Here is a 12,677-nt window from a genome sequence, read left to right on the forward strand (position 1 = left end):
GGGAAGATATAATCAATGCAAAAAAAAAAAAAAGAAATTGAATCAGTTTCTTGCATCAATAATCCTATAACAAGTACCTTATTAATTGGCAAAAAAACGTACATTCCCTAAAGAAATCTAATTAATACAGAAAATAAATGTAATAAATTCAGTAAGATTTTATTTATTTGGGAAAGATCTTATCAATTCACTCCTGGATTATTTGGAAACTTTGTCAGTTTATTAAATGCTCATTTAAAAAAAAAAAATTCACACATCTTGCCAAAATGGGAAAAAAATTCCAGTGAGTCATGAAACATGATCTCATCAATTCATCAAGCTAAGAATAAACCACCGCTGAAACTATTATTGACCTCCCGCCACTCAGTACACTCTGATTGCTCTTTGGATAACGTGCCAACATGAAATGTTTTTTTCCTTGAGCTCTCTCACTCAGAGGACGCTTTAAAGCCTCTGCCTCGTTTGTTTTAATGAAAACTGAAGGGCGGCGAATCTCAGCCAAGGCTCTAATCCACCGTGCCCAGATCTCCTGCTCCTGGCTCCGTGAAGGATTTTCTCTCCCACACACTTAATGGGCCACTAATGAAAGAATGATGTATGTCGAGCATCATTCGGCAGACTTGACAAATGTAATGGTATTCAAATGAACGGGATAACATTATGTCTTCCGGGAGCGGGCTTCAATAGAATATTAATTAAATATAATAGAAGCGAAAAGTTGTATTTAATAATGTAAGAATTCCTCTCCGGAGAAGCTTGGTGTCTTAAGCCGAATGAGCTTCATCAATTGTGTGGGTTTTTTTATCTCTCTCATTCCCTTTCTCTCTCTCTCAAATCCACCTTTATTATTCTAACTCCTTCACTCCCAATCATTCCAAAAACATTTAAAAAATGAGTTTATGTTTTTGTTTGTATTTTTTTAAATAAAGAACTATTGTACAAGGATTGCAGTATTAGTCAAATATTAGTCAAAGTTCATCCAAAGTCACTAAGCTGATGCAATTTTAATTAAAAGTGATCTAGCGATGGGAGGATCTCATTCATACACTGATGAGTCATTAAATTCTCTCCCGCAACACAAAAGCAAACATTCCTGACATTCTCCCACCATAGCGGCCTTGAAAAAATATAGGAGAGAGAAAAGAAAGCATGTAAAAAAAAAAAGTAAAGCAATTTATCTTTTATGGAACAATTTGGAAAGATTTTGCTGTGTACTAATCAGAAACACTGACGAAATGTGTTTGATCTGAGTCTCCAAATCTCCTGGCTTGTTCTGCCTGAGCGTCCTCTGTCCTCCGTGTTTGTAATGATGCTACTGGTCTCTCCTAAATGAGAAGCTCGAACCCACTTCCTTCCTCTGTCTGATTTCCTATCTTGCTTGTCTACTGGCTTCCCTTCTTTTTATCCTTCTCATAATGTTCTGAGCCCTGTCTGAATCATTTTCACAGATAATCCTGTTAATTTCCTGTAACATGTCGCTCCACCCTTCTACTATTATTTTTGTCCTGTTTATTTGTCTCTCATTCTTCCTATTCATCCTAACTTCTCTCTCTGTTTGTTTCCCTATGATTCTTTTTGTGCCAGAGATTCCTCCTTTTTTTTTTTAAATTGGCATGTTTACCTGTTTACCATGTGCCTATGTGGCCATTTAAATTTTAATCTGTTTCTAATTTCTTTCTGTTACATATCATTTGTTTCAAGACCTGTATCCACTTTCTTTACTATAACTGCCTATTTCTTCTAAGCATTCCCTTCCTTCTCTCTCCTTTCCCTTTTTTTAATGAAGTGTTTTATGTCTGTCTGATGTGGCAATGTGAGGCAGCACATTCCTTCACATCAAATGGAAGAACGCAGCATTGAGGTCGAGCATGCCGTCGCTCCTCCAGTTCCCTCCCCGTGTTGTATTTTACATGTGGACTGGAATGGGCCATTATGTGCATGACTTACCATATGTGAGAAAACTAGCCCGCTGCTGAAACCCTGTTAGAAATGGACATGTATGTATGTGTTTGTGTGTGCTTCTTGACCTTTCCATCAGACCATCAGTGCTAGAGCTATTCATGAATGGATTTAGTAAAATCCCCAACGTTTTAATGATGAACATTGGAGTTGTCAATTCAAGTTGGTAAATGCGGATTGTTAAAATGTAAAAATAAACCTTTAGGACATAACAGTGACTTTATATGGGAGGCGATCTGGGAAAACCCATCAGATGTTTCTGCAGGATTCTGGCAAAGAGATAAAAAGACGAAAAATCGGGTTTGGGCAAAAAATTGGGTTTTCATTCCAATAAAGTACTTTGGCTCCTCAGTTTTAAGAAACTGTACTATTTTTTTTGCCAATACAACATGTGTGTGTTTTTATTTATTTTTATTTCTTGCCTAAGCTTCCTGTAAAGATCATGTTGGCCAAATCCTTGCTAGCTAAGTGTGATTTCCTCACATGGTGAAGGTCACACATTGATCAAATTGTTGGATAGTTACATGTCATAGCGAAATAGTTTGTAATCAAATACTCGCTATCAAAATGTCCATGTTGCTCCTGGGCGGCAATTGGAATTAAATATTTTATGTTTTCTCCCTTTTCTCCCTTTGGTTGAGATACAAGCAAAACATATGTCAGTTCAAGAAAGTCTGTAGTTTCCAGAAATAATAGAAAATGTCTAAAATTTCACCATTTGAAGAGTTTTACCAGACCGCCACACGTATATGATATTACTAAACACGATTAGTATTGGTTTTTGTATGAAGTTTCCACTGCAAGTTGCTACAGCTCCATATATTATCTTGCAGTTCGCCGGGTTCCACCACGTTTCTCAATCCCACCTACGGACAGTGAGATCATGCCAGGGGGCAGTGTGAACATCACCTGTGTGGCAGTGGGCTCGCCTATGCCCTATGTAAAATGGATGCTGGGCTCGGAGGACTTGACCCCGGAGGACGACATGCCCATTGGGCGAAATGTCCTGGAGCTCACGGACGTTCGCCAGTCAGCCAACTACACCTGCGTGGCCATGTCCACGCTGGGTGTCATCGAAGCAGTGGCACAGATTACAGTCAAAGGTGACTGGCTTTAAAACAGTCAGCAGTGTAATTAAAATATACCGAAGATCCAAAGATTTGACCCTTTTAGTCTAGCTAAAGCAGTTGTGATATTATGTCCCAAATCTCTGAAGTAGCCAAAACTGTGTATCCCAGTCATCATGAAATTGCAGGACTACAGGGAACTGTTTAGTCTGTGCAGTAGCCTTTGTTGCTTTACACTGATAAATAAGTTGCTTTGTGAAGTTAAAAATATTTATATTCATGCAAAGAAGGACACATACCCACACAGCCACACATCCTGCCACCAGACACAACAAAGCAGAAATAGTCACAGTCTCTCAGAGGCTAAGAGTTATCTTCACGTTAATGGGTGATGGCCTCCAGAGAAACCACATCGCCCCATATCTGCTCCCTTACATTATACTCACTGAAATAAAGCCATAAATCACATTGAGTTCACTTTCTGTTACCTCCTAAACAAAAACGGATACAATGCATGTCTTCCAAAGAGACCTTGTCACCCTTTTTTTTATCAGCAGGACTCTGCCAAGGCTTTAGGCCTTTTTTCTGTTTTACATTAGTTGGATGGTGTTCCAGAGCACTGCCTCTGTTTGTCTGGGGTGAAGGGTAACCTTCAGCTAGCACCGCTCCAGGAGCAAATACAAGCTTCATGAATGCTAATAACTGTGTCACCATTCAACACGTTTAGCCTGCAGATAGCTGCTGAAGCAATTCTTTTTGCACAATTTTAATGTAATTAGAAATCATAATTCATTTAATTAAACAGTTTTTAATAATTTAAGCATAAAATATATTCATCTCTTGGTGCTTTATGGTACAAGAATAGAAATGTGGTAGTTCTACAAGCACCCACAAATATATAAATATACATTTTCTCTGTCTAATTTATTATTTTTATCATTGGTGACTACATAATGATCTGATATTAATCAGTTAATTAAAGTTGTTTTTTTTTTAATCTTGATGCATACAGGCCAGTGGTACCTCCACAGTTAAGGTTCTGTTTTAGTGATAAGAAGGTTGTGAGTTCAAATCCCAAACCTGCCAAAGTCGTGAATCAGTTTTAGTTTTAGTTTTCTTTCAGTTTTAATTAGTTTTCTGCTTCAGTTCTGCTAAATTACATCAGTTAAATCCACATGAGTAAATATAAATTAGCATTTTATTTTCATTCTAGCTTTACCCAAGCCACCAGGTGTTCCTGTGGTAACAGAACGCACAGCAACCAGCATCACCCTCACATGGGACTCTGGGAATCCGGAGCCAGTTTCCTACTACATCATTCAACACAAATCAAAATATTCGGAAGATTCATATAAAGAGATCGATGGTGTAGCCACTACTCGTTACAGTGTGGGTGGCCTGAGTCCGTACTCCGATTATGAATTCCGTGTGGTTGCAGTGAACAACATTGGTCGTGGACCCCCTAGCGAAGCAATAGAGGCCAAAACTGCTGAGCAGGCGCCCAGCACAGCTCCTCGCCAAGTCAGAGGCCGTATGCTAAGCGCTACAACAGCTATTATCCACTGGGAAGAACCCGAGGAGGCTAACGGTCAGATCATGGGCTACAGGGTGTACTACACCATGGATCCAAGTCAGCACGTCAATCAGTGGGAGAAACAGATTGTTCGGAATGCTAACTTTCTCACCATTCAGGGTTTGACGCCTAATAAGACATATTATATCAAAGTTTTGGCGTACACATCTGTAGGAGATGGACCGCTCTCCTCTGACCTGCAGATCATAGCCAAGACTGGAGGTTTGTATTGCCCTCTTGTTGTCTGGTGTTTTTTTAGGCTGAATTGTAACACTGACACTTGAAAATTATGGACCTCTTGACTGCACAATCAGAGAAATGTCAAGGGATATTTAGCATTTGATCATGTGTCTAGATTTTTTTTCTTTCTGTCTCTCTGAATTTCTCTCATATCTTCACTAGTCATGTCAACAACCATAATCTCTGAGGTCAGATGATTTTTCCAGTACTGACCTGCCACTTTAAAAGATGTAAAAGCTGTAAAATGGTGAAAACCTATGGTGTTCAGTAGTAAGAGCCTTATTAACTCATAGAACTATAATTCAGTTTGTTTCTCTTGACTCTCTTTGGGTCAATTTCATTTTTTGCCCACCTAACTTAAGTGCTAAACTAGAAGTGGAAGCGGCTGTGTTGAGGTTGGTGCTCTGTTACAACTGAAATTCAAAACTGTTCGATTTTTAGTTCCGTCTCAGCCGACAGACTTCAAAGCTGAAGCCAAATCCGAGACGAGTATCCTGCTGTCGTGGGTTGCTCCTCCACAGAGCGGACAGGACAGTCAAATCGCTGGATACGAACTGCTTTACAAGAGAAAAGATGAGAAGGAGGAGGTGAGCTCTTGGTGGCATGTTTTTCAGGCAATGTCAAAGCAGCCTAGAGATGACATGACCAGTTAGTGATATGATATGATCTGAACAATCAGTCTGTGTTGCTGTGTTGAAAATTGTGCTGACTGAAACAGTTCAACTCAATGCTTTTGTTTGGTTTTATTGAGTTGTAATCTAATTACACAGGTACAACAAAATGTGGCATGATATGCAAGTACTGTCAAAATCTAGAAAATTCTGATGCTATTTTCTATAAGAGTATCTTTATTACCCACTGTCACATACAGCCAACTCCAGAATTATTGGCACCCTTCATGAAAATAAGCAAAAATTAACATTATTTGTTGAAAGCTCTCCTGTCTGACACCCAGGCTTTGATATTTGTTTAAATATCCTGATATGTGGTGAAATTCCTACCAGCAAAACTACAAGGTTTTTTCTTGTCCCTTTTTTAAACCAAGCATTCTGATGAGATTAATGAATAAAACTATTTCCTTTTGGTCTCATCAAACCACAACACAGTTGTAATTGTAATTCCAATGATCATTTGTGAAGTTTAGGAGTTGAATTTTTTCTGTAGAATGTTCTTTTTCTGTCTTAGTTCCTTAAGATGCCCATTTGTTGCTTTGCAACCACAGACAACCTAAAATGGCTGATAAACCTGGATCCATGTTGATGCTGTAGTCCATGTAGTCAAATACAATGGTTTTGCTCCTGCAGAAACGTGTGAGTTTTGAACCCACCACCACCTACCTCCTGAAGGAACTGAGGCCCTTCACCACCTACACCTTCCAGCTGGCAGCCCGGAGCAGGCATGGCACTGGTGCCTACACCAATGAGATCTCAGCTGAAACACCGCAGACACGTAGGTCCTCTTCCAAAATCCTGTCTCCCACCTGTAAAGCAGAAGCCTTCCATTTTCCCAAGCATTCCTCTAAGATGGTTTCTATCTGAACTCCTTCAGTCCTCGAAAGGTCCAGATAAGAAGAAGGTTTTGGAAAATGGAACTATTCAGAAAAGCTCAGGCCCATATTTATTGTTTCAAGAGTTAAAGTGCCCACTCAAAGGGAAATCTTGTATGGGCACTGAAACTGGGCAGTGAGGTCAATCGACAAGGTCACTTGGTTCAGTACAACCCCACCTCTAGGACATGACAGAAAGAGTTCAGGAGACTAATAAGGTGTTGAGTTAGTCATGCTGTTCCATACTTTAACAGTCTGTAAGGTCTTTGTGGGAGGGGCTGATATGCTGTGCCTTGTCTATTGACATTGTTTGTTAGCCATAATTCTCCCCTGTGTTTGCATTTGCGCTTTTTACAAATGGCTTTTTTGGAATTGTTCTTAGACAATAGTCTCCTAACCAATTTGAGATCATGAAACGCTGTAGAAAGCTCAAATGCAACTTTGAACAGTTGAAGCAAACGACAGCTTTCCATTAAATAACAGACCTCACATTTATCATTCATTTATTTAAATTGAGTTACAGCTAAATGTATGATTGACACATTTATCAAACTTTCCCAAATTGAGCTTCGGACCATTTGATGAGCACTCAGTAAAAGCTCTGCCAGTGAAAGAAAAGAGACAGGAAATCTTAATTTTGTACATTTCACAGCCAACTTTGTCTTATAAAGACTATTTGAATACATGTGAGGTCTTTTGAAGAAGTAATGAGGGTGTAGATCAGGTAAGTATCAGTCCAGCAGCCCAGTCTTTCAGATGTTGGGAAGTAAACTTGATGAGCCTGTTCTTTGGGGAGAGTAAGAAAGAGTCTGTCTGCATGCCACAGTCTAGGACTTTAAACGTCATTGATGTTTTCTTGGATCAATCAGGCTTTTACCTCAAACCAACAGGCATCGGAAAGGTTGGTGAGCAATGCAACATTTTCGATTCTGCATCAACCTTTACTTTTTTGGATTGATGGTAACTGCTTGGAGTATATAATGCAAGGTTGGGCGGTACAGTCATGCTTAGCTGATTTTGACAGGTTTATTTTTCAGATAAATCAATTTAGTAAGTGTTCAGTAGAACCAGATGAGCTGAAGCATTTAAAATGGAGATTTGGATATATTAGTATAGTGAGTAATTAACCTAGTTAGCTTTACAAAGATAGGTTCTATGTTGTGAAGGTTTCTTTTTGACCCTCTAGTCTCACCATGTGTATTTTATGTTTGTGAATTTATTCTGTTGATCTTCATCCAGATGTCTTTGACATTTTTTACCATCTTTTTTTGTGAGACCTATTTATTGATAACCATTTATTTCAAAACCTTTATGTTAGTCTGTGTGATCCATCCTCATTTTTTTGTCCCTTTTATGTTTCCTTTTTCTTTTATGTTTGTCTTTTTTCAACCACAAAAACTAAACAAAACAACGAATCCTGCTACCATAACCCCACAACCGAACCTGGAAATCGCCAAATCAATCCAACCAAACTCAAAACAACCAATCACATCAAACAACAACTCTGATCTTTCTGGAATGGATCCACCTACCAGAGCCCTCAGCCCCACCTCAGGGAGTTACATGTTTTAGTTCTAGTTCCACCAGTATTCTGGTAAGTTGGAAGCCACCACCTGTGGAGCTCCAGAATGGGATCATTACGAAATACACCATTCAGTACGCTGCTACAGAGGGGGAAGACACCTCATTACAGGAGATCAAGGAAATTCTGCCAGAAAAGTCACAATACCTCCTGGAAAACTTGGAAAAATGGACGGAATACCGCGTGACAGTTACCGCTCATACAGATGTTGGAGCAGGGCCGGAAAGCCTACCGCAACTCATCCGAACAGAGGAGGATGGTATGTTTTGCCAAAACGCTGTGCCCTTTTGCTATTCTGTCCCCCATCCCTGAAACGTTTCTCAATCCTAAATCCTGCTTTTGGCAGACTTTTACCCAAGCCACCTTAAACTCCCGATTCTTTTTCTTTCTGCTTTTGGTTAAAAGAATATGGCGCTTCTTATTTTACGACTAATCCCATTAACCTGGATTATTTGTGATGCTTCTGCTCACTGTACTGACATTTTAACAGTACCACAGCCATTTTTTGGTGAATTTTTGAATAGCTTCTTTTTCTGCTTCTAAAACAAGACAATTTCAACAATAACATGGCATTTTCTTTCCAAGAACCCCAGGCCTAAAGCTTCCAACAGTCCCACCTGTCTGTTTTCACGCTTTTTTTATTAGCATTTAAAATGTATTTTTGAAATTTGAAATATTCTTCTTTTTGAACAAAAGCTATTTGTACTTTGCTGATCCACTTTTTTTTTTTTTTTTTTTTTAATATTTTCCTAACTTTTTCAAGCAAAAACTTAAATGGACAGTGAGGGGCAAAGAATAACAAAGGAAGTCTTTTCTTTTTCACCAATGGCCCATATGACATTTTTTCTCTACCTCAATTTTTTATTTATTTTTTCAACACATTCAAGCCAAACTCTTTCTGGGTGCTTCAAAACTTTGAAGAACCCTCTTTGGCTTATTTTTCCTATATATTTTACCATTTTTTACTCCATATTTTGAGTCCACTAAATTCATTTTTTAAATGTCTTGCAAAAAATGAGGTCACCTTTATGACCTGTTTTTGGGGTTGTTTTTTTTTTTTTTTTTTTTTTTTTTTTTTTTTTTTTTTACTTGCCAATGTTGAAATATAAATGTCATGCAAAACTTGTTAACAGTAGATTTTTATTCACTCCGCCATGCTCATGGGAGTTGTCCAGTCAAGGGGAAAAGGGTCTGCTGTAATGTTGACCTTTTTTGTTTTTTTATCCCATGATTCCTTCAGTTCCCAGTGGCCCGCCTCGTAAAGTCGAGGTGGAGGCTGTCAACTCCTCGTCTGTTAAAGTGCTGTGGCGATCGCCGGTGCTCAACAGACATCACGGGCAAATTCGCGGCTACCAGGTGCATTATGTCAGGATGCTTAATGGGGAACCAGTGGGCCATTCTGCCATCAAGGACATCTTGATTGATGATGCTCAGGTAGGCACACACCTGCACATCACACTGTCATGTGGAATTTTTTTTCCCCGAATGTGACCATTTATGTCCTAATAACACATTATACGACTTACACAGCTATGAGTAATCCATACATTCAACAGCTCATGTTACAGTTGGATAGTTTTCACTACCAATAAGGAAAAGACAAAATAGCATAAGTGATGTTAACAGTAGCTGTGGAAGGGTAATGGAAAATGGAAATTGGAATCTCTTTCTCGCTGTTAGATATATATGTTTAATAATAGAAGTGACAAGACCAATACATTTTCCCATTACAATTTTTACATGATATGTACATGACTGTATGGGTTTAATTTAGAAAATAGTGATGAAATCTGCTCATGCTCATCCATCTAGAGGAGTTGCTACAGGTTTTATCTGACTGAAACAGTCTGTATCTGTCATCACACTTCTTTCACCATTTATATATTAATAACATATTGTGAACTGTCATTCAGATATATATTTTTCCCTCTGCAAAGAGAATTGCATTTCTCTCTTTTTCCTTTCCTTTTCATTTTCTCTCTGTGTATTTGCCTGTATTTAAACATTACACATGTACCTCAGCATCTCTTTTCTCTCTCTCTCTCTCTCTCTCTCTCTCTCTCTCTCTCTTTTCTCGCTCAAACATCTTTTCCAGTGGGAGTATGATGATTCAACTGAATATGTGAGTACATATAAAAGTATCTGAGAGTGAATCCTATTAATTCCAGCACCTCTTTATATTTTTTACACATTACCATCTTTCAGACAAAAGCTAGCTGAAATATGTGTAAAAGCACAGACGATTATTGTAACTTCTGTGTTTGGATTTATTTGTATTCGTTGCATGTTCTGAACAAACTAATATGGTGTGGTGGTTAGAGAATCTTTGATCAGTTCGGTTACTGTAGTCTATTCTACATGCATTGGGAAGTAAGAACCTTTAATTCAAGAAAAAAAAAAGATAGAAGTCCGGTAATGGCAGTACATATTGGTTACTGTATTAGCATGTATGGTATTTCTAGTCCATAATATTCATACTTTACAAAGGATATAAAAAAGTCTAAACCAAGATGGATGGATATAAAAAATTTAACCAAGATGAATCATGTCAGGACTTTTTCCACCATCAATGTGAAATTACAATGTATAAAAATTAAGTGAAAAACAATCAGAAACATTTTAGGGAAAAATAGGAAAATAAAAAAAACCTACAATACCCAAGTTGCATAAGTGTGCACACCCCCATACTAATACTTTGTTGAAGCACCTTTTGATTTTATCACACCACTCAGGCTTTTTGGCTAAGAGTCTATCAGCATGGCATATCTTGACTTAGCAATATTTTCCCACTCCTTCTCTCATTCTAGATTCATCAAATTGTGAGGGCATCTCCTGTGCACAGCCCGCTTCAGGTCACTGCACAGATTTTTAGTTAGATTCATGTCTGGGCTCTGACTAGGCCATTCAAAAACATTGATCTTTTTTGGTTAAGCTGTTCCTTTGTTGATTTGGAGGTATGCTTTGGGTCATTGTCATGCTGAAAGGTGAAATTCCTTTTCATCTGCAGCTTACTAGCATGCATCTGAAGGTTTTGCACTAAAATCGATTGCTATTTGTAGCTATTCATGATTCCCTCCACCTTGATAAAAGCCCCAGTTCTGGCTGAAGAAAAGCAGCTCTAAAGCATGATGCTGCCACCACCATGCTTCACCATGGGTATGGTGTTCTTTTGGTGATATGCTTTTTTTTTTTTTTTTTTTTTTTGCACCAAACATACGTTTAGAAATTATGGAATTATTATACCTTTTGGAATTGGTCTCGTCAGACCATAACACATTTTGCCACATGGTTTGGGGTGATTTAGTTGAGCTTGGATGTTTTTTTGTGAGAAAGGGCTTCCGTCTAGCCACCCTACCCCATAGCCCGGACATGTAGAGAGTAATTAATACTTGTTTAATGTTGCCATAGGTTTCTTGGCAGCCTCCCTGGTCATTTTTTGTCTTGTCGTTTTATAAATTTTGGAGGGAAGTTCTGTTCTTGGTGATGTCACTGTGGTGCTCCATTTTCTCCACTTGTTGAGAATGGCCTTCATGGTGTTCTATGGTACATCTAATGTTTTGGAAATTTTTTTATACCTCTCTCCTGATCGAAACCTTTCGACAGTGGGACCCTGTACAGGCTTTATAAGCTCTTTGCAGACCATGGCTTCAGCAGTCAGATGAAACCAAAAAGATATGAAGAAAATCCTACAGAAACAGCTGGTGTTTATTTGGGATTAATCAGAATAATTTCATTGATGACAGCTGTATGATAATTACTGTTGAACATGAGATTGAATGTGATTGGTTCATTCTGAACACAGCCACATCTTCAATTATAAAAGAGTGTGCACACTTATGCAAACAGATTATTGTAACTTTTTTATTTTTCCTATTTCACCCTAAATGTTTCTGATTGTTTTTCACTTAATTTGTGTGTTGTAATTTCACATTGAGGATAGAAAAAGCCCTGACATGATTCCTCTTGGTTTAATTTTTTTACATCACAAAAACGTGCCATTTTAACAGGGGTGTGTAGAATTTTAATATCCATTGTGTGTGTTAAAATGCTTACTGTATTCCTGAATTGTCAATGATTGCTTACTGAAGCTCTATTATTCCAATCCACATTATTGCATTAGGAGTTTAAGATTGCGTTCTATTTTTTTTGTCTGCAGGAAATGATCCTGACAGATTTGCAGGCAGAAACCACTTATTCAGTTACAGTGGCTGCCTACACAACTAAAGGTGATGGAGCTCGCAGTAAGCCCAAAGTCGTCACAACCATGGGTGCAGGTAGGAGATTAAATGAGATCATGCAATAACATCATGCAATTGCAGCATACAAATAAGCAGAATAAACCATTTCCCTCTGCAGCTGTTAAGAATGACTAGCAACAATTGTCCTTTCAATTATGGCAGCAGCTGTAATTCTGCTCATTTACTCATAATGGTGAAATTTTGTGTTGGAAATGGTAAAAACAAACAAACAACAAAAAAACTTGAGATAAATTGTGAAACAAATTAATAGAATACATCACAGTATCTGTATTTATTCCTGAATATTAAACTGTACAGCCAACCAGAATGTTCGGTTATACCTTTAATCTAAAGAGGCTTTTATTCACAGTTTATCCCAACAGTTCTTCTAGTAGTGATTTGTGTTTGTGAATGTATTATTATTACTATTTGTTTAACAATTTATCTGAATGAGCACATGTAAGGTGTGTTT

General features: G+C 38.1%; 1 protein-coding gene across 22 annotated transcripts in view; it reads left to right on the forward strand.

Moving 5' to 3' along the window:
* The window catches only part of LOC113545745 (receptor-type tyrosine-protein phosphatase delta), a 370,010-nt gene that overhangs the window by 310,705 nt on the left and 46,628 nt on the right, over positions 1-12,677 (forward strand). For 15 of the 22 annotated variants that reach the window (XM_026945226.3, XM_053230763.1, XM_053230771.1 and 12 more), the window contains 8 exons: positions 2,793-3,062; positions 4,240-4,821; positions 5,281-5,426; positions 6,144-6,288; positions 7,921-8,226; positions 9,208-9,401; positions 10,063-10,089; positions 12,124-12,241. In XM_026945226.3, the coding sequence (XP_026801027.1) occupies positions 2,793-3,062; positions 4,240-4,821; positions 5,281-5,426; positions 6,144-6,288; positions 7,921-8,226; positions 9,208-9,401; positions 10,063-10,089; positions 12,124-12,241 (1,788 nt within the window). The remainder of the gene's footprint in view (positions 1-2,792; positions 3,063-4,239; positions 4,822-5,280; positions 5,427-6,143; positions 6,289-7,920; positions 8,227-9,207; positions 9,402-10,062; positions 10,090-12,123; positions 12,242-12,677) is intronic. The other 7 variants (XM_053230775.1, XM_053230778.1, XM_053230776.1 and 4 more) reach the window with 1 other exon arrangement.

This window comes from Pangasianodon hypophthalmus, chromosome 28 (assembly GCF_027358585.1).
Source record: "Pangasianodon hypophthalmus isolate fPanHyp1 chromosome 28, fPanHyp1.pri, whole genome shotgun sequence".
NCBI classification, from domain to species: Eukaryota; Metazoa; Chordata; class Actinopteri; order Siluriformes; family Pangasiidae; genus Pangasianodon; species Pangasianodon hypophthalmus.